At 41.4% G+C, this 18,343-nt stretch overlaps 1 protein-coding gene across 9 annotated transcripts in view; it reads right to left on the bottom strand.

The window, feature by feature from the left end:
• KCNIP1 (potassium voltage-gated channel interacting protein 1) overlaps positions 1–18,343 on the bottom strand; it is a 285,944-nt gene that overhangs the window by 71,418 nt on the left and 196,183 nt on the right. Inside the window, exon 1 of one of the 9 annotated variants that reach the window (XM_038149891.1) lies at positions 14,287–14,538. The exons of 7 other annotated variants lie outside the window; for them this stretch is intronic. In XM_038149891.1, the coding sequence (XP_038005819.1) occupies positions 14,287–14,386 (100 nt within the window). In that variant the 5' untranslated portion in view covers positions 14,387–14,538. Of the gene's footprint in view, positions 1–2,135; positions 2,314–14,286; positions 14,539–18,343 lie in introns of those variants that run through there. One more of the 9 variants, XM_038149900.1, reaches the window with a different exon arrangement.

The following is an 18,343-nucleotide window of genomic DNA, read 5'->3' as shown; positions in this document are numbered from 1 at the left end:
TGGGGTGCTGGCTCTGTGCTCGGCTATTCCTCACAGCTCTCTTTTCTATTTCCACTGCGTTTGTCCTGGTTTATAGAGGAGGGTGCTGTCACATCGCATCACTTTTACTGAGAGGTTGCTTTCTAATTTGCATGCATGCGTATTTGCACAAGGACACGGCATGCAGTTCAAAGCTATTTTTTCCCTTTCAAAGTAGTCCTTGTGAGTAAGTTGTCCCAAGTCTGATGTGCACCAGGCTTTTACTTTTGTTCTTGATTGAGTACTGCTGCGCTATATTCTTTTTAAAACCCTAGCTATTTTGGGAGAGGTGCATAATTTAGTATGTTCAATAGTTTTCTTGTCAGGCATTCATGCACAACTTCCTTCATCTTGCACTCAGATGTTTGATATTCCACAGTAATTGGATTTGCTACATCTGTGTTTACTTTTATGACCTACAGTAAATGCTGTTTTTTTAGCCAAGGACTGGTAAAGTTCTTGTTGAAGCCTACAGTAGCCTACCCTGCAGATTTTCTGAGGCTTGCAATGTCAGTTTTCAAGCAATTCAAAACTCTTTCTGCAAGGGTAAATAATGTACAAATTAGTATAGCCTGAACACTGCATTAAGCAAAAGCTCTTCCCATACAACAGCAGCTATGGGCATGCAGTGTGACCCTGTTAACCTGCTCTTTGGCCAGATGCACAGCAGTTCACTTTAATATTGTCACTGGGCCAAATATTCAAGCAGAGACAAGGAAGAAAAGCTTTTCTCACTGATATTGCTGTGAAGTCCATTCATAGGCAGAACTGGTCTCCCTGTTGAAAACCAAATGAGAAAACTGAAGATACAGTGCAGGAGAGATCTTCAAAACTTTCTGCAGGGTCAGCACCAATGTCCCATGGAACCTGGACCCAGGAAACTGATGCAGGACTGCAGAAAACAAACTCTGTGAAGAGGAAAGCTGTAGGACATCCAAAGACTAGTCCCATCATCTCTGCCTGTAAAACCAAAATCCAGACAAAAAAACTTCCTTTGTAAGCACAGTTAGACATCTACAGTCAAGTGGAAGGCTGTCCCTACTGGCATCGGGCATGCCATCCCACAGCTAGGAAAGCAGGCTCTATGCTTCTGCCAGTTCCGTTAGCTCATTACTCAGGTCTTTACTTTGGAACCAGTTTACTTTTCCACTGAATAGATGTGGGAGAATCAAGGGATGAAGGCAGAAGAGGAGAGAGGCTAGGAGTAATCATAACTTAAAAGGAAGACCTTCAGGACATCATTAACAGGCCACACGTTTTAGTTTGTCTCTGATGTTTGCACTGGTGCTACTCAAGTTTCTCCTACAAGTCCCATCACATTTGTTTTCTTTCTTCTCGACAATATGTGCATGTTGTGTTAGGAGTTGTCTTTTCTGCTCAGGATCAATGGTAGCTCCTTTCAGGCTTTTCCTGTTGTATTTAAAAAGCCCAGCTGGGTGTTCTAAGCGGCTGAACTCAAAAAGTTGCTTTTAAAATCAAGAAGTAGAAGTGCAATCAGCTGCAGGGAGAGCTACTGAAACCTTCAAAAGGTGGAAGAAGAAATGCTCCAGTACAGCCAGCTGATTCCCAGTGTTTCCATGCAGGATGCATATGGCAGGACCTGGGTGGCTTGTTCTGAGCAGGACTGACAACAGGTTTTTCCCAAACATCTTTGCAGGGACAAGCAAGTGTTAGAAACTTGAAGAAGCTCACTGTTCTTCAAACCCTCTGGTCTGCAGGTCTCAACACAGGATTCTCAAGTTTTATAAATAACAGAAAACTTCAAGAAAGCAAGTGTTGGACAGCAGGTAAAGGACAGAGGACAGTGAGCAGATGGCCAGCCATAGCCAGTGCTCCTCCTGACATGAAGAAAAAAGCTAGCACATAGTCCTGGTTCAGGGCAAATTTGGGAGAGAACCCCCAAAGGGGCTCCTCTAGAAAAGCAGATTCAATTGGCCCCTCCCCTCAACCGGTTTAGAAGAAAATACCTCCTTGGAGAAAAGTGGAAAAAAAACTGTTTATGAAACAATAAAACCTAAACAATATGAAACAATAAAACCTCTTGTTGCTCCAAAAGAGATGACAAACTCAGAAAAGTCCCCTCCCCGGGTTGCAGCTCAGCTCACTCAGTCTCTTACCAGTCCCTCCAGTGCTGGAAATGCCGCGGCCCAGGCCCGGCCCGGTGGGCCACAGGTGCGAGCTGCCGCTGCTCTGCTGGGTGTTCGGTCCAGAGCAGGTTTAAACAGGTCCAAAGAAAAGGAAAAAAACCACAGTCCAGGGAACTTCTTTGCCTCAGCTAGCTATAACTAAAACAAAGGAGAGCTCTGTCCTGCTGTCTGTCCATCCGCAGACAACACAGTGCAGGAGCAGGAATGTGGAGGAGTGAGAGCAGTGTCTGAAAACAAACTGCGCACTTCTTCTCGCCCCCTTCACTCTCTGGAACAAGTCTTAAAGGTGCAAAACTTATTATTCACCATAAACAGAACAAGATGATTTGGGATAAAAGCATCATATAGTCAACCTAGGACAGAAACAAATTTAGGTGCACTGGAAGCTGACAGACACATTCATATTCTTTGGAGAAAAACCCAGAGAAAGCAATTACTGGAGCTATTTTTACATACAAAAGTGAAAACCATCTTAGGCTGTGGTAAAGGAAGTAGCTAATTGTGAAGAGAGCATTTTAAGCAGACACTGGTCTGAGAGGCCTGCTTACACAACCCTGCATGCGTGCCTGCCAGCAGAAATGTGCTAGCAGAGATGTGCTGCCCTTGGACAGACAATATGGAGGCACTTGCCAAGATGTGCCCAAGGAAAAGGGATGTAAAGCAGGATGCTCTGAGGATAGGAAAAGAAGATATAGGGCAAGATGTTCTACTGATACTTTTGCCAAGATATGCTACGTGACTAAAGCTATATTAGCTTTTTGCTTTGTAACCAATCAAATATATTCCCACGTTGCTGAACCCTGCATTACCATATAAATGTACCCTCAGATTTGCAATAAACCGAGCAGTGATCATTACCTCTATGAAGATTGATCTTTGACTCCGGGGGCTCCTCTCTCCCTCTCCCTCTCCTTCCCCCCTCTCCCGTCATTTCTCTCATTATTTGGCTACCTGAACAGGGACACCAGAGCGACATTTGAGCAAAAATCTGATACTTCAGGCGAAAAGCTGATGAGTGAAAAGCTGATATTTGTAGCAAAAAGCTGAGCCATGGTGCTTCGATTCAGAAGCGAAGGCTGTGAGGAGCCCAAACAGAGTTTTCAGCCACGAGTCAGCAGACTGAGGTAGGAAGTAGAAAGGGTTGCAACCTTCTACCTTCCCTCTGCTTTCTGCTTGCAAGCATGGAACCTGAATATGCTGCAGCAAAAAAACTGCTTATAGGTATCCTTGCTAAGTGAGGAGAGGCAGTTGCTGAAAAAGCATTAGACAAGCTCGTTTCATGGTCAAGATCAGGAAATCTGCTATTGGCTCCCCCTCAATTATTTGAGTGGGCAGCGTGGCGTGAAGTGGAGGATGCTTTTTGGGACAACATAATTGATAAAAAGGGCAAAGAACCATTTTCTGGCTCTGGGGAAACTTGGAGAACGATCATAAATACTTTACAAGCTTTAAAAGCCGAATCTAAAGTAGCTGCTGCTGCTGTGCAGGCTCTCACCTCTCCAGATGCTCTGCTGGTGCTGGCTCACCCCCATCAGGTCTGAGTCGGGTGGGCTCCCTTTTTGGGTGTGGACGTTTGCATCCAGCAAAAGGCATGTCTGCAACTAAACCCTGTTCAAGTGTAAGAGAGCTTTTACAACAGAGTGAGCAGAATGAATCAATCGAGAGCAAAGGTGCTGCTTCTGTGGTCACTACTGATGTGCCCTCTTCAGAGGGAAGAAGTGAACTGAGCACGAATCTGGAAATATCTCAGACAACTACAGATGAGATGGGCAGGTCCAGTTATTGGCCAAAGTTGTACCCACCTATCCCGTCTGCTCTGCCTCCGGAGGAGATTGCTTTACCAGGAGATGAAGGAGGAGATTGCTTTACTGGGAGATGAAGAAGAAGAAGAAAAGTCAGACAAAGAAGATCAACAACCAGAGATTAAATCAAGTTTGAAAGAGCTGCAAGTTCAAATCGAAACAGCAATGCAGGCATTGCAAGATCGGCTGGAACACTCTCTTCAGTTGTTTGAAGAAGGAAAAATCCACAATCCCCAGCCAGAAGAAAAAATCAACAGCCCTAGCAAAATAAAAGAAAAAATCAACAGCCACAGCAACTGTCAGAATACTCAATCTGCTCCAATGATAAAAGGAATGTTGTCTCAACCATGCATTCCCTCTGCACCATCAATAACATCACTCTGTCCTCCTCCATGTGCTGAGCCATCAACCTTACAACATCAAAGCGACTCAAGATGGTCTGGCATCATACGGGATGTTATCATTGAAGGGGACTGGCATGCTGCTGGGGCAACTGCCCTCCCTATCCTTGCCAGCAACCCCAACACTTATCAACAACATGACTGGAAGATTTTTACAGCAAGTAAAAAGTACTGTACAAGAAAATGGAATAAAATCTGAAGCAGGAAGAGTTGCTTTAGATTGGATTCACAGTGTTGATGTGAACTCTCCTCATGATTGCAGAAATCTTGCACAAATGTTTCTTACACCATCACAGCAAATTCTTTGGGAAAGAGAATGGTATCATCTAGCCACCATAGAAGCTGCCAGACACAGAGGTCCAAATGATCAATTAAATCAGATCACTGCTAAAATGATAAGAGGAACAGGAAGATATGCAGATGTGCAGCAACAACTGAATTATCCAATTGCATTACATCATCTAGCTGCCTCCACTGCCAGACAAGCTTATTTTGCTATACCAGGAGAAGGCCCTTCACCTGCTTTTACTAATATCAACAAGGCATTTCTGAACCATATACTCATTTTATTGATTGACTTTCATCAGCATTGATTGCTCAACCCGACATGGATGAAGCAGCCAAACAAAACATGTTTAAACTATTGGCCTTTGAGAATGCAAACCCCAAAACTAAATCACTGTTAGCTACTCTGCCAAGATCTGCTGAAGTAGGAGATATGATTGAATTAGCAAATCGAACCCAAGATAGACAGCAAGGAAAAATAATTGCACAAGCTGTATCTTCTGCTATGGCTCCAACTACATCTATGATAGCTGCTGCTGTTCAAAAACTTGGAAGGCCGAACAGCACTTCCTGCACCTGTTAATTCATTTGCCATGGCCAGAGAAAGTCATGAAATGTTCCATCAATCAGCTAAATCTTTAAAAAGACAATTTGACAAAACCTGGGCATTGATATTGTTGCTGAGCTACTTTATTCCCAGCATTCTATCAATTTACACTCTGCCTGAAGGGCAGAATGTTTGGGTTACTTGGACTAACAACACAGGGCAAGATTCAGGCAAGATGTTTATCGTTGGCTACCCCCTCCAATCCATTTTGTACCTGTTTGATTGGAGTCCCTTTAAACCAAATGAAAGAATTTGGGCCTTGGACAACAAGCAAAATATATCTTGATCACCCTTTAGGAGCTCAAGCAGTTAAGATTACTCAAGGGTTGAATGTTACAGGTATGGAACCTCAAGAGCATGGTATCTTAGGATCTATGCCAGGAAATTACTGCTTAGTTTTTGGGCTTTACAAAAAGGACATTGTTTCAGGCAGTTTCAGACTTCATAGGCTAAAAGATGACAGTACTTGGATTACCCCTGAATCCCCCTGGTATTTCAACATTACTGGTTACTGTAACAATTGGATTTGGTCTATTCAATGATATGGTAAGGCAGCAGAAAAAGCAAAAATGTTGCCTCCAGGAGTATTCCTTATCTGTGGAGATCGAGCTTGGCCTGCCATACCTGCAAAAGCACAAGGAGGACCCCGTTATTTTGGTAAGCTAACATTGTTTGCCCCTACTATTCATCAGATGCTTAATATAAGTCACAAATTTAAGTGTGTTAGACGTAGTGTTAATCAATTGGGTCCTGAATGTAAAGACAATGTTGAATTGTGGGAATGACCATCTGTCATTTTAGCCTCACTCTTTACACCACAGGTTGCCTCTGCAACAGCCCTCACTCAGTTAAAACGATTGGCTTGTTGGACAGGGAAACAAATCAACATTACCTCTAAAGTGTTAGATGAGCTCACCACTGATGTTGACAGTGTACAACATACTGAATTACAGAATCGAGCAGCCATTGATTTTTTGTAACTAGCACAAGGACATGGCTGCAAAGATTGTGATAGTATGTCCTGTATGAATCTTTCTGATCATTCTGAATCCATTCACAAAAAAAACTTTCCCAGCTGCAAGATAATATGAAAAAACTCACTGTTGTGGAAAATCCTTTTGACAAATGGCTCAAAGATTTGGGAATCACTGGTTGGTTGAAAACCTTATTGATATAAGGCATTCTTTTCTTGCTATTGTTTTTGCTGTAATTGTTGCTCTTTGTTGCATTCTTTCTTGTATGAAAAAGAGTTTAGAGTCAATTGTGAAGCGAATCTGGATTGTCCAAAAAGAAAATGAAACAAGTGTAGAAAGATTCTTAGCTGAACAAGGTCAAAATATTCTCCTGTGGGAATCGGACAACCCCGGTCTGCAAATCACAGAAGCATTTCCTGAAAACCATGTCTTGTCCTTGAACAAGATAGGCCATATACTGTCCTTGAAGAGTTACAACAAGAAAGAATGAACATTGTACTAAGACAAGGCCTAAATGCCAAGCACATTGTGAGAACTGTTTATTTAACACACTTTAGCAGAAATGCTTATAGCAGCAAATAACATGTATGCATAAACATAAAAATTTAGTAGATAAGATATATAAAAAATGTTATAATTTAACTTGTTCCTGCAAGCTTAGGTGGTGCAAAAAGAAAAGGGGGGAAATGAAGAGAGCATTTTAAGCAGACACTGGTCTGAGAGGCCTGCTTACACAACCCTGCATGCGTGCCTGCCAGCAGAAACGTGCTAGCAGAGATGTGCTGCCCTTGGACAGACAATATGGAGGCACTTGCCAAGATGTGCCCAAGGAAAAGGGATGTAAAGCAGGATGCTCTGAGGATAGGAAAAGAAGATATAGGGCAAGATGTTCTACTGATACTTTTGCCAAGATATGCTACGTGACTAAAGCTATATTAGCTTTTTGCTTTGTAACCAATCAAATATATTCCCACGTTGCTGAACCCTGCATTACCATATAAATGTACCCTCAGATTTGCAATAAACCGAGCAGTGATCATTACCTCTATGAAGATTGATCTTTGACTCCGGGGGCTCCTCTCTCCCTCTCCCTCTCCTTCCCCCCTCTCCCGTCATTTCTCGCATTATAATTGTTCACATGGCTGGGAGGTTTGGGTCTCCTCCATTCCACTACTGTATAATGATTTGCTTTTATCATGCTAGCATGTTCTGAAGTAATATTAGACTGGTAGAGCAGCTCATGTGGATGCCCCTTGAATAGCAATGCATCCCCTTCTGCCAAAGGAAAGCCTCAGCCTGCCTTGTGCATGACCATTGGTCCCACACAGGGAGACCCTTGAGGACTGGCCATGTAGAAACAGGAATGCAGAAGGAGCCCTCTGGTCATACCTTCTCTTTGGTCCACTGAACCTTGACATGTCCATTCACAAGGCTTTCTTTAACCTGTTGAGATGCTATAGAAGTGCTTTTTATTCAGACTATTTCACTCCTGGAGGCTCCCTTTCTTCTTTTTTCTGATGTGGGAAGATACCAACTGAAGTGGGATCCTCGAGGCCCTCCTCTTGTGTTCTTTTCTGGGCTACCTCTTCATCCTGTGCTTTTTGGTTCATACAAGGCAATGATCTTCCACCCTCAAAAGATAACTCAGATTCTTCTACGGTGTATAACACTGACCTCTAACAGAACCACAGTATGTCACCACCGATGTATATATAAAACATTATTTCCCTACTTTTTCAATTAAATACATCAATTCAGAATATATTAACCTAGGCGTTGCAAATTAGTGACTTCATGTGAACTGGTGTGTGCTCAAAGAATTGAAAAGTGTGCTATAGAAACAGAATATTTTGAACTATATGATAAATGAAAATTAGGATGCATCCCATTTTTATGGAGTACCTCTTCTTTTTCCACTCTGAAAATATGCGTATTTTACAGAATAATTTTCACAAGAAAGAATGAGGGGGAAAACCCACCTTTCAGAGCACGTCAGTATTAGGTCATCTCAACATTGCTGGGATGTTTATTAAATTCATATTTTTCAAATGATACAATAGAAAAATTTTTGTAAGAATGCTAACAATTCAGAGGTTGGGACAAAAGCCAAAAGGAGGGACAGTTTTAACAACTGCTAAAATCCTGTGAATCCAAGACAACTGAACTAGGAAGCAATTTTAAGCACAGAAGCATTCCAGTTGGAACAAAAGTGGGTCAGGTGTTCAATGGAAACCCACAGATTAAAGCGAAAGTTTTTTTCCACTCCACAGTACAGCAAACTTGGATTAAATAACAAGCCCAAAGCTAGATGGTTTTGAGGTACAAGTCAATATGGACTTAGGATTAGTTAGAAAGTAGAGTCCAGGGAGTGGCCCAGAGAGGTTAAGTCCATCACAGTGGGCTCTGTGGGAATCATGGGGTCACAGAAGTTCCCCTAACCCTTCAAAAAGATCTGAGATGATGAAACTGTAAATAGAGTGACTTTCCTATTGGGTCAGCATGTCTTGCATCCAATCCCTCTGGCAGGAATTTTCAGTAACACCATTTGTGGCACCACCCTGCCAGGGGCCACGCACCATGACTGACACAGGAACAGCAGCTCCATCCACCAACACAGCAGCATTCAGGGCTCACCCTTGTTTATGCTGATATAGTGTCCCTGGGGACACAAACACTACCAGTTCCTGCCTGAGAAAAGAAGTCTCATAATGTTGTGGAGCCACTTTGAGCAACCTGATCTCGTGGATGGGCAGGGGGCTCGGAACTGGATGATATTCAAGGTCCCTTCCAATTCAAACCATTCTGCAATTCTGTGATTCTACAATTAGGGCATACTCCTCCCCACCTGAAAGAACAGTTACATTCTTCTGCCCTAACCTGCTTTCCTGCCTTTTTCATCTTGACATCTTATTAGGAATTATACACTAAGACAGAATCTTACTTTGTCACTTTCCACATTTGAAGTGTGTGTGCCTGAGGAGTGCACTGAATGCAAGAAGAGTGCAGCACTTGTATTCACCTGAAAAGCATCAAGCACTTTCAGATTTTTCTGAAAAGTGGAAAGATTTTTCAAGTGTAGGTGATAAGCAGAGATGTAAAATATCCAGCTGATATTACAAACTAAAAGTCACGTAAGACCAGTGGAAAAAAATTAGGATCCTGATTTTGGATTACACCCACAAGTCTCCTGTGATGATCTCTCATCCAGCTTCTAAGGTATGAATTAGATGATCACTATGATGAGCCTGCCAGAAGTGTCAGAATAAGACAGAACTTTATTACATGCACAGCAGTACATAATAGCACACACTGCTAGCAGATTCTTACAGTTTACAGCCTGCTGATTTAGAACCTTCCATGTAAAAGTTACAGATATTTTATGGTAAAGGTTAAGCATGGAGGAAAATGGAACTAGTCATTATTTTTAAATCCATATTACTTATGCATAAATTATGTAGAGAAAAAGACATTCAATCTGTCTGAGCACCATCATGAAGAAGTGAGAGGAAAACCTCTTGCACACTCCTGTCACTTTTAGAATGTAGAAAACCATGCCAGATGGTAGCAAACAAGTTTATTTCTGTTCAGAAGGTCCCTGTCCTTTGGTTATTCTGTGCTCACAAAAGCAATACAGTCCTAGTGGCTCACATGAGTGCACAGAAGTGATTTGTAGGCCAGAGCTCATCTGGAGGTATAAATGCTTTCTATTGAGTTCATCAGCCACTCAAAAAAGCCAATGAAAGTGCAAGAACGTAAAAATTCCAAAGCTGGAACAGGAAGATGAGTAGTTGCTCATCCTGAGCCCACATTGAAGTAGACACCCCCAAAGTATGTCCATCAATGACAGCTGAAACTGCCCAGAACCAGATTAATTGTGCTAACTTCATACAGCCCAAAGCAGAGGTGCTGACCATGAGCTCAGGCTCTCCTGCAGGCATGTTGTGGGGTGTGTTGTGGGCACACGTGTCAGTGTGCACCAAGTACCAAAGCCTATGAGCAGAGACACAGCACACAGCCATACTGTGACTGCTGTGGGAACAGAGAGAAAATATTACAGTTCTGATAATTACTTCCTTTCAGCCAGCAAGTGTGTGACAGCCAATCAACTCTGTCACCTTCTTGAGGACAGCAGGTGTCTCTCAGCTCGCAAGGGTAAATGCATACACAGAGCTGTCTTCATTGTTAGTCTGGAAGCTGCTGGTTTGGCTCAGTCTACCCAGAGCCAGTCCTTTATACTCAAGGATAGCTCTCTGATTCCCCCTCATTCCAGGGCACTGGCATGATTAATTTTTTTAAAGATAAAACGCAATGACAAATGGGCCAGAAAGAGGAGTAGTAAAGGGAGAAACCCGAGTGTGGGCACCAGAAAGTACAAACTCAGGCCTTTCAATCTGTTCTGTGACCATATATTTCTAGCAGTGCTCTTGTGTTTTGCTGTGTGGAAGTGGCCCTGCAGTCTGAGAAGCCCTGCTGGTGCTGACATGCTCTGCCCCATTGGCCACACACAGTCAGTGCACTGTGGTGGTGCCATCACCGCGCTCCAAGAGCTCTGCCACCGGCTCTGACGAGGAACTCCTGTCCAGCACCCACACACTGCCAAACAGCCAAGCCACAGCAAAGCAAGGCATGGGAAATGAACCAGGGCTGACACTTAACAAGGCACATACTTCAATAAAGGAGGAAAAGGAAAAAGAAATAAGAGATTTGAGGAACAGAGAGTTAAATTTCAAGATTACATGGTAGTAGATCTCAAAAAGATGGGAATTAATATGCATGTGTTCAAACCAAACTAAGACTATGAGGTGTATATGAACATTTGAATTGTAGTTGCCAAGCGAATCTTCTTATCATTCTGCTTTTCTTCTGTGAGAAACTCCACTCTTTCCCTTTATCCTGCACCCTGTATACCACGGGCTGAAGCTGAAGGACAGCAGGTTTCCCTATGAACATCTACTGTTGAACATTGTTCTCAACTGCATTTTAGTAGAAGTGGAGGAGATAGGAAATTGCATAGGAGCATTGGGGTTTATTGTGAATATTGGTATGTTTTTCAAAACCAGTTTTGGAGAGAAACAAAAGCACCATTAGGAAAACTGATGTCCTCTGCTCTGCTCAGTTACTGACAGATGGTTTAAGCTAATGCTTTTGCAAATAAGTTTATAAGTTTGAGTGCTCTATGTGACATTTAGACAGAGGCCCTTTCTCAGCAGCACAAAGACTCAGCTGGCTCACCTGTCCAGGTGCCCACAAATGTTAGAGTAAGAGCAAGAGGTCAGCAAAAGTCAAAGACTCAAACTCCAGCACCAGCATCTCCTTTTAGTGACTGTGATCTTCCAGGGAGCATGCTTATTACTGGCTAGTCATGGCTAGCTGGAAGGTGCAGAATTTCAAGAAGTTTTGCCTGTTTCTGTCTGTGGTAATTTGAGTTCTCTTCCTCCGCTTAAAAATGTATAGATTTTATATTCTATATTTGTATGTCACTTTGAAAGCCTCTCTGTAGAAAGTACTGATGAGTTTGAGTAACAATTACAATGGTTTCAACACAGAGTTTGTTAGCAATGTATTTTTGTAAGCTGTTCAGTATAAACAAAGTCTACAGCAGTCTGGGGAAACTGAAAGCACAGCCAGGAGTTATCTGGGCCAAAGACAAGGTCCAGTTGTTCCAGCTATTGCTGGCTAGTGCTCCATTTGCAATGTTTGAGGTTCAGCACACCTTTCTACAGCTCCATGTTTAACTTGATACCTGTTTTCTCTTTGCTCAATGAAACCTGGCAACAGAAATTTGTTTCTTCTTAGGATAACACACACTTGTGGAATTTACACTGTACTGACAGTGTAGATTCCTATGGTGCATCATGCGCTGTAAATCCTACAGCATTACACAGTACTATTAAAAATAAGGGAAGTTAAAAGCTCAATTTTTTTTCTCACTAGAATATTAAATATAATTTCTGTGTAGAACAACCAACATGTGAACATTAAGAACTAACCTATTGTAACAAATAGTCAATAGTCTCTGCTGGAGATTTTTGACAGACAACCTCATTCATCTCACCATTACAGCAAAGGATGCAGCAGATCTCACAAGGACCACAGCTTCACAAAGTATGTGTATGTTGTATGTTCCTACAAAGGGTGGGCATGGCAGGAGAAGCTATAAGGAAGCCATAATTGTGTACAGGTTCAAACTACAGAGTCTGAATACCAGCTTACCTGAAGTTCCAATATAGTAACGTGAAGTTAACCTCATCCCTTTTTCAGCATAATTCACAGTATTTTAATATAAATTTAATCAGAAATACAACTAGACATTATGACAATTTGCTCTAAATTATTCAAATATTCCCAAACTTTCCATCTATTTAGGAGTCAGCAATGTGCCATTCCCCACTTACTCATGACATGAGTACAGCTCACAGGTACACTGGAGACTGGGCACTGGGAAGGAGCAGCTACCCAAACCCATGAACTGCCCTCTGCTAAAGCTTCTTCTTCAATGCTCTATTCTTTTTTAACCAAGTAGTTAAATAGAATCTGCCCTTAGATGCATCCAGGCAGACAATAAAAGGATTTCAAAAATCCAGGTGCCCAGATGGACCAATTCATAACAGACTTTGCTGGAGCTGGAGACAGGAAATTACCTGTACATCAGGTACCATCTAACACCTCTCTGTGATAGGAGCACATAGACATCTGAGGACTCACAAAAGCCAGAATAAATGAATTTTTCTATTGTCATTCTGTCTTGCATGCACAATTTTATCATTTCAATAGCCCTGGCAAAATCAGAGCTGGTAGGTAAAGCACTTGCTAGGCAATCTGCATTACTGCCCCAGCTTCAAAATGCTTTGCATCAGTCATCATCAGGTACCTCTTAATTCATGCAAACATAAAAGTTAGGAAAAATGCTCAAAACATCAGGAAGTAGGAAAAGCAATCACATGCATGAGAACTAAAATAAAGCACACAATCAATGAACCAAAAGTTTTATAACTTTCCCCCTCCATTTATAGTACTTCAAGATTCTTCAAACCTTCTACAAAATGTTGTCAAGTAAATTACTACGAGGCCAGCAAGCTCACCTCTTCCAGGTTGTCATGAGCTCTGAAGCAGAAAGGAATAATTGTTCTCTATCTGTGGTAGCTGAAGGTTATTTTAACAACTGGGTATTTACCATGTCTTACCATGAAAAATGACTCCAAGTTTCTAAAAAAAGCAGCTGTTCAATATTCAAGAATATTCAGGCATACTATTAAACAATGACACTGTCTGTACAGATATATTTTGATTTATGGAGCCCACTGTCTAAAATTCATCCCTTCTACTTAAATTTAATATTTTCACGTTTCTACATGAATTTCATTCAATTTTCACGTTTCTACATGAATTGTTAATAAATCAGAGAAGTAACAAGAATTAAGATATCTTTTGCAGTCCTATAGCTCCTTCAAACTATATTCCACAACACATATTTACCTTTCAATCAGCAATGTTTTCCTAAAACATACTCAAGAATATAGAGCAACACCAAGCCGATATGTTAAAGCTAAATATTCTGAGAGAGGGCTAAATTGATTACGACAGAAACATTCATCCAAGTAAGTTCAGAAAGGTTTTTTGATTTTCTGGTAATAACACCCAATAGCTAAAAATAAGCCATGACATTTATAGAAATTAGAACAAATTGAGAGGATATAATGATAAACTCACTAAAATGTAAACCTTTTATTTAGGGCTTTGGGATGTGAGCTGCAGTTTACTAAGGCACACAAATCTGTATTGAAGTTCTTGAAACAATCTTAAACATAAACAAAGAATGGTTTAAGATTATGTCACATTTATTTTCAGCATTGCAATGAGAGCTGAGAGCTACAATACTATATAGACATTTAAATACATTTCATTTGCCTAAAGAAAGTATATAACATTATTTCAGCTACCTTTCAGCTTCCCCGATACTCAAACGCTGCACATGCACATACAGATTAAAATAAAAGCCTCTGCAGCAACTGGCTTTCAGAATATAATATTTTCTATTTCTTAATATCCTACCTTCAAAGTTGTCTTCTAGGAGACCCATATGCTCAAGTGCCTTCACAAATCCAACTATTATCACCAGTACAACAATCATTTCAAGTCCCTCCAAGTTCATCTTGAAAAATTATTTATGTAAAAGCATCTTTTCTTAGGGAGAGTCCTGACTTCAGAGTTAGACTTTAATTAAAAAGCCCTCCTAGTCCAAGACATGTCACACAACCAGATAAATACAATGCTAAAGAAGCCCAGAATATTCACACCATAAAACATTTCCATTGACAGCCAGATGAACAGAGGAATGTGAGGAGTCAAATCTTACCATATCTGCATCACTTGCCTGCATGGATACAGATGTTTCAGTCTCTAAGGCAACAGAATATACAACAACCACTTTGTTCAGCATTTCCTCTCTGTCACAGCCGAAATCCACCAGATCTGATTGATACCTAGTAAAAATTTCCACACTGAATTACAGCTTTAGAGGGCTCTTATACCTTAACGACACAGAGGAAAAAGTCCAGAACACTTTCTTTATCTGATAGTGAAGTTTAGAAAACTCAAAGCAAAATCGTTTCATTAAAAAGATGCCCTATTTCTGTATTTCACTACTGACTGGAATACAGTTACAAAAGGTTAGCTATTTGTTCAAGTAGCTTGTTTTCCAACACTGCAAATACATTCACAGGAACTTTGTAAAATCTGAAATATTATAAGAAGCAGCTTGTTAGAAGGAAATCAGCTTAGGTCTGCGGGGTCAATGGGAAGCAAAAGCCTTTCCCTCATGCTGCACAGCCCCGGGGGCTTGTGCAGATGTTTAACACCTGCCCTTGGTGCAGTCAGCAGCAGGTCAGCTGCTGCTCCCGTGGCTGTCCCAGGTGAGGAAAGCCAAGTGTGCCCATGGCCATCACTGCGTGCAGCTGACTCCCCTGGCTCAGGAGACACTTCCACAAGCACCCAGAAACACTGAAATTGCGTCCAAGTCCTTGCACATGACATTTAGTAACAGATTCTCTGAAGGACCTTATTCAGAGCAACCTAATAGCTGCCATTAGCAAGCACTTGTCTGTCCTTCCTACTTACCTTCCCTTAGCTCTCCAGATTTGCAGCCAGACGTGCAGAGAATTACAAAAAAACCCAAAAAACCCCCCAAAAAACCAAACCAAACCAAAACAAACAACCCCCCCAAAAACAAACAAACAAAAAAAACCCCAAAAAAACACAAAACAAAACAAAACAAAACAAAACAAAGCAAAAACAACAAACAAACAAAAAAACAACAAAAAACAAACAAAAAAACCCCCACCCCAAAACCAACAACTCTGTATCTTTTTGAAAATAGGGCCACTTGTTCTGGTAAATTGTGATTACTTTGTATGCAATGACTAAGAATTCTGTGCAAAACATCAAGTACCACACTCATAATTCTTTTAACTCATTTTGGAACAATCTAACCTGGGAAGGTGATAGATAGATAGATAGATAGATAGATAGATAGATAGATAGATAGATAGATAGATAGATAGATAGATTGATAGATGATAGATAGATAGACAGATAGATGTGTGTAAAAGTAAAACCTTACATTACTATTGTACTTATTAAGCTACTGCATTAATAATACTCCTCTGAAAGCCTGAAATCCAGCTTGCTGTTTCAGTTACTGGTTTTTAACCATTTGTGTACTTCTATCTTCAGCTGATGCTTTATGTTGCTGTCTCCCAGGACACTCTTGTCCAGCAACATTAAGCACTGATATGCTGTGAGTCCAAGGCTCTCTGTGTGATGAGAAGGGGACTCTCCTGAGCTGCACAGTGGACCCTGTGTTGCTGTTCACAGTGGGATCAGTCCTACAGAATCTTTTGAAAACTGTAAATTGTTTTCTTAATGACTTCACTAAAGCTTTGCTGTGTCCCTAAAGGCCTGAGTGCAGCTGTTTTCTGTATGAGTATTCAAATATACTCATATTTATTAATATTTTAGAAGTATCAATTCCTTAGCTATGTAATTAGCATCACTGACATCCACAGCTTTTTTCATCCAAAATAAATCTTATACTTTTCATTATTGAACTTCACTTGAGCATCTCACAGCCTTTACTGAAATTCTCAGTGAGCCTAAACACTCCTGAGAGGAGGTTAAGAATTTACTGAAATATCAAATCCAATTACCATGGAAATCAAACCACCTTGGGAACAGTTCAGACATAAGTTATTATAATTTAGAGCAATAAACAATGGTTGAGTACAGAAAGCAAAAGAAAGAAACACTACCTGATGGAAATGGACTGGGACAGAGAGTAAAAAGAAGAAAGTAATTTAATCTTATTTTTGGTCAGGTTTAAAATCTCTGCTCCTACTAAAAATGAAATTAGCTCAGTGATGCCAATAAGCATTGAAATTTACTTTTATTTCTGTTTGGGAAAGGGGATTTCTCACACTTCACTTTTACTTCTCTTCTGGTTTGCTGCTGCTCTCAGCTGATCTACCAACATAACCAATTAAAAAATACATTATTTCTTTTTCTTGTTAAAAGATCTATTTTGTAGAAAATAAAAATGTTCCACAGAAATGGACTTTTTTTTTTCTTTTCTTTTTTTTTTTTTTAAGAAAGCTGCATTTCCAGAGCAGCCCAGCTCTTTGACATGCCAAGGCATCCTCCCTTCCTCAGGGGGATGGAGCACCTTTCCTATGAGGAAAGACTGAGAGAATTAAGATTGTCCATCCTAGAAAAGAGAAGACTTCAGAGACCTAGCTGTGGCCTTCCAGTGCTTGAAGGGAATTTACACAAAAGATGGGGTGAGAGCCTGGAATTACAGGACAAAGGGGGAATAGGGTAAAATTGAGAGTAGGTTTAGATTAAATATTAGGAAAAAATTCTTCCCTGGGAGGTGGGGAGGCCCTGGCACAGGGTGCCCAGAGGAACTGTAGCTGCCCCTGGATCCCTGGCAGTGCCCAAGTCCAGGCTGGATGGGGCTTGGAGCAGCCTGGGACAGTGGGAGATGTCCCTGCCATGGCAAAGAGTCTGGAACTACATGTCCTTTCAAGTCCCCTTCCAACCCAAACCATTCTATAATTCTGTGACTCTCCCTGCTTGGATTCAAGAGGTAAAGTCCAAGTTCTGCTTTATCCCACATGGAGCAGAGAAATGCCTTTGCTCTGTGCACCGGTCCAGTCAGGGGGCCTCTCCCACCTCTGGAAAGCAAAAAGGGACTTCTACAGATTTTGCCTTCCCCTTATGACACTTCTGTTACTGAGTTATTGGTTGCTCTGTGCCCAAATTCCTGGAGGCTACATGAGGTTTCCTCTTTTTTTTCAGGCAAAAAAAGAGCAATTTTTTTAACCTAGAGCACTTCCCAGCTGTTCTCTGAACAGCCTAATCCACCAGTAACAGTGTCTTTGGGGAGAGACAGGGGAGAGAGAGAGAAAAGAGAATCTACTCCAATAAACTCCAATCAAAATTTATTTAGCTTGGGCAAGCCGACAGAACAAAGCTACAGGCTGTGTGTTTCCTGCTCATAACCTTCTCACAGCAGTAGATCATATTTATAACAAACTCTCAATATAATTTTCAGTTGTTCTTTTTTTGAGCCTGAGCAATCCACTGTGCAGGAAACTACTCCTGTCAACAAAGAAATGCAGGAGTATTCTGGGAGGAGAATATCCACCTACCACTCTTCGATTCAGCCATGCACATGCAGAGCAGTAGGGGTACTGCTGCCCGTATTCCTCCTCTCTGTGCAAGGAGGAAAGCTGGGAGCCTGGCATACTCTGGCACTGGATAAAGTTTGAACTGCTGCAGAACTGGACATCAAGATGCTTCTGGCAGGTAATGTGCTGGGCAAAACTCTGGGGACCCACAGATAAATGGCTCATGCCAGGGCCATCACCTCACTTCTGAGCAATACCTCCCTTCTGCTCCCAGCAAACAAGGAGAGATCTCGAGATCTCAAAGTGAACTCACACGTGCATCAGAAAGTAGTTGTCTTGGTTTGGAAAGACAGGTGTCAGCTGAGGAAGGCAGGAGCCTCCCCTGAAATGGAAAATATAACACACACATCCACCCCCCCCCGCCC

The sequence above is a fragment of the Motacilla alba genome, chromosome 13 (genome assembly GCF_015832195.1).
Source record: "Motacilla alba alba isolate MOTALB_02 chromosome 13, Motacilla_alba_V1.0_pri, whole genome shotgun sequence".
Lineage (NCBI taxonomy): Eukaryota > Metazoa > Chordata > Aves > Passeriformes > Motacillidae > Motacilla > Motacilla alba.
This window is presented reverse-complemented; position numbering and strand designations above follow the sequence as displayed.